Consider the following 1,255-nt stretch of genomic DNA (forward strand, 5'->3'; position numbering starts at 1 on the left):
CCTAGAAGTATTACGTGATTTTCTGCCCCTTACCCTCGTTGCTACTCTCCTTTTTTTCGTGGGAACCGCTTTAGGGCCCTCAGTGATGGTGTTTTGTAATTTATATGCTCCTCTTGCATTTGTGTCTCTACTTCTTGTTCGCCTGGAGGGAACTTCTTCATTTGTATTAGCATGGTTCACTTCAGTCCTTCCTTCCAACTCACTCTTTTTTTGCTGTAAACGATTCTCTGCCGCCAGTTCATTGAAACTATTGAATATATCCTTTAGAGATTCCGGGATGAATAAATCACCTATTAAAGCAGCTTGACGATCTGGTGGAACTAAAGTAAGCAATTGGGTAACGACGCTTACGAGCTTCATAACATCTTCTTCCGTTGGAGCTGGTGGGACTAATAACTGTGTACAATCCATTTTTCTCATGAGCATTTCGGTAGCTCTCTTCTTGTCTTTCTCGGGCAATCTTCCTATTATTATAGCAATAGATTTGTATAGTTGCTTTCTATTGTCTAACAGCTTGTTATTCTGTAGCATCAAATCTATGGCAGCCTGACTTGCTTCTTGTGAAGAGAGCATACCATTTCCAATCGAATCAAACCTTTCCTTAACCATCTTCGCAGCAGGCAAAATTACCTCAGCACTGGAGTCAGAAGATACGCTGGAATCTTCTGCGCTAGAATCAAGACCATACGGCCTACCGGTTGTGAGAGATTCCATGGGCCTTATGACATATCCTGGAAAGAGTAGCTCATCAGACTTACGTTTACTCTCTATATCAATATCTACATCAGGAGCAATCATTTCAATAAACAGCCGACATACATCCCAGACGCTATAAGCTGTACGTGCTTTTACCGTCAGATTCTTGGCTGTTTCAATGTCGTCCATTTTGGTTTTCTTTTACCAGTATTGTTCGTTTGATAATGTATTCTTGCTTATTACATTATAAAATCTGTGCAGATCACATGTCAAAACAACTTTTTATCACAAGATAGTACCGCAAAACGAACCTGCGGGCCGTCTAAAAATTAAGGAAAAGCAGCAAAGGTGCATTTTTAAAATATGAAATGAAGATACCGCAGTACCAATTATTTTCGCAGTACAAATAATGCGCGGCCGGTGCATTTTTCGAAAGAACGCGAGACAAACAGGACAATTAAAGTTAGTTTTTCGAGTTAGCGTGTTTGAATACTGCAAGATACAAGATAAATAGAGTAGTTGAAACTAGATATCAATTGCACACAAGATCGGCGCTAAG

At 40.0% G+C, this 1,255-nt stretch overlaps 1 protein-coding gene across 1 annotated transcript; it reads right to left on the reverse strand.

Moving 5' to 3' along the window:
* Positions 1 to 3: 3 nt before the first annotated feature.
* On the reverse strand, positions 4 to 890 carry LOC117591748 (partitioning protein REP2; the record flags this gene model as incomplete). Its single annotated transcript, XM_034285059.1, has 1 exon — positions 4 to 890. A coding segment is annotated over exon 1 (882 nt), but the record flags the coding sequence as incomplete, so codon positions are not given.
* Between the last annotated feature and the right edge of the window lie 365 nt (positions 891 to 1,255).

This window comes from Drosophila guanche, unplaced genomic scaffold, assembly GCF_900245975.1.
Source record: "Drosophila guanche unplaced genomic scaffold, DGUA_6, whole genome shotgun sequence".
Taxonomy (NCBI): Eukaryota; Metazoa; Arthropoda; class Insecta; order Diptera; family Drosophilidae; genus Drosophila; species Drosophila guanche.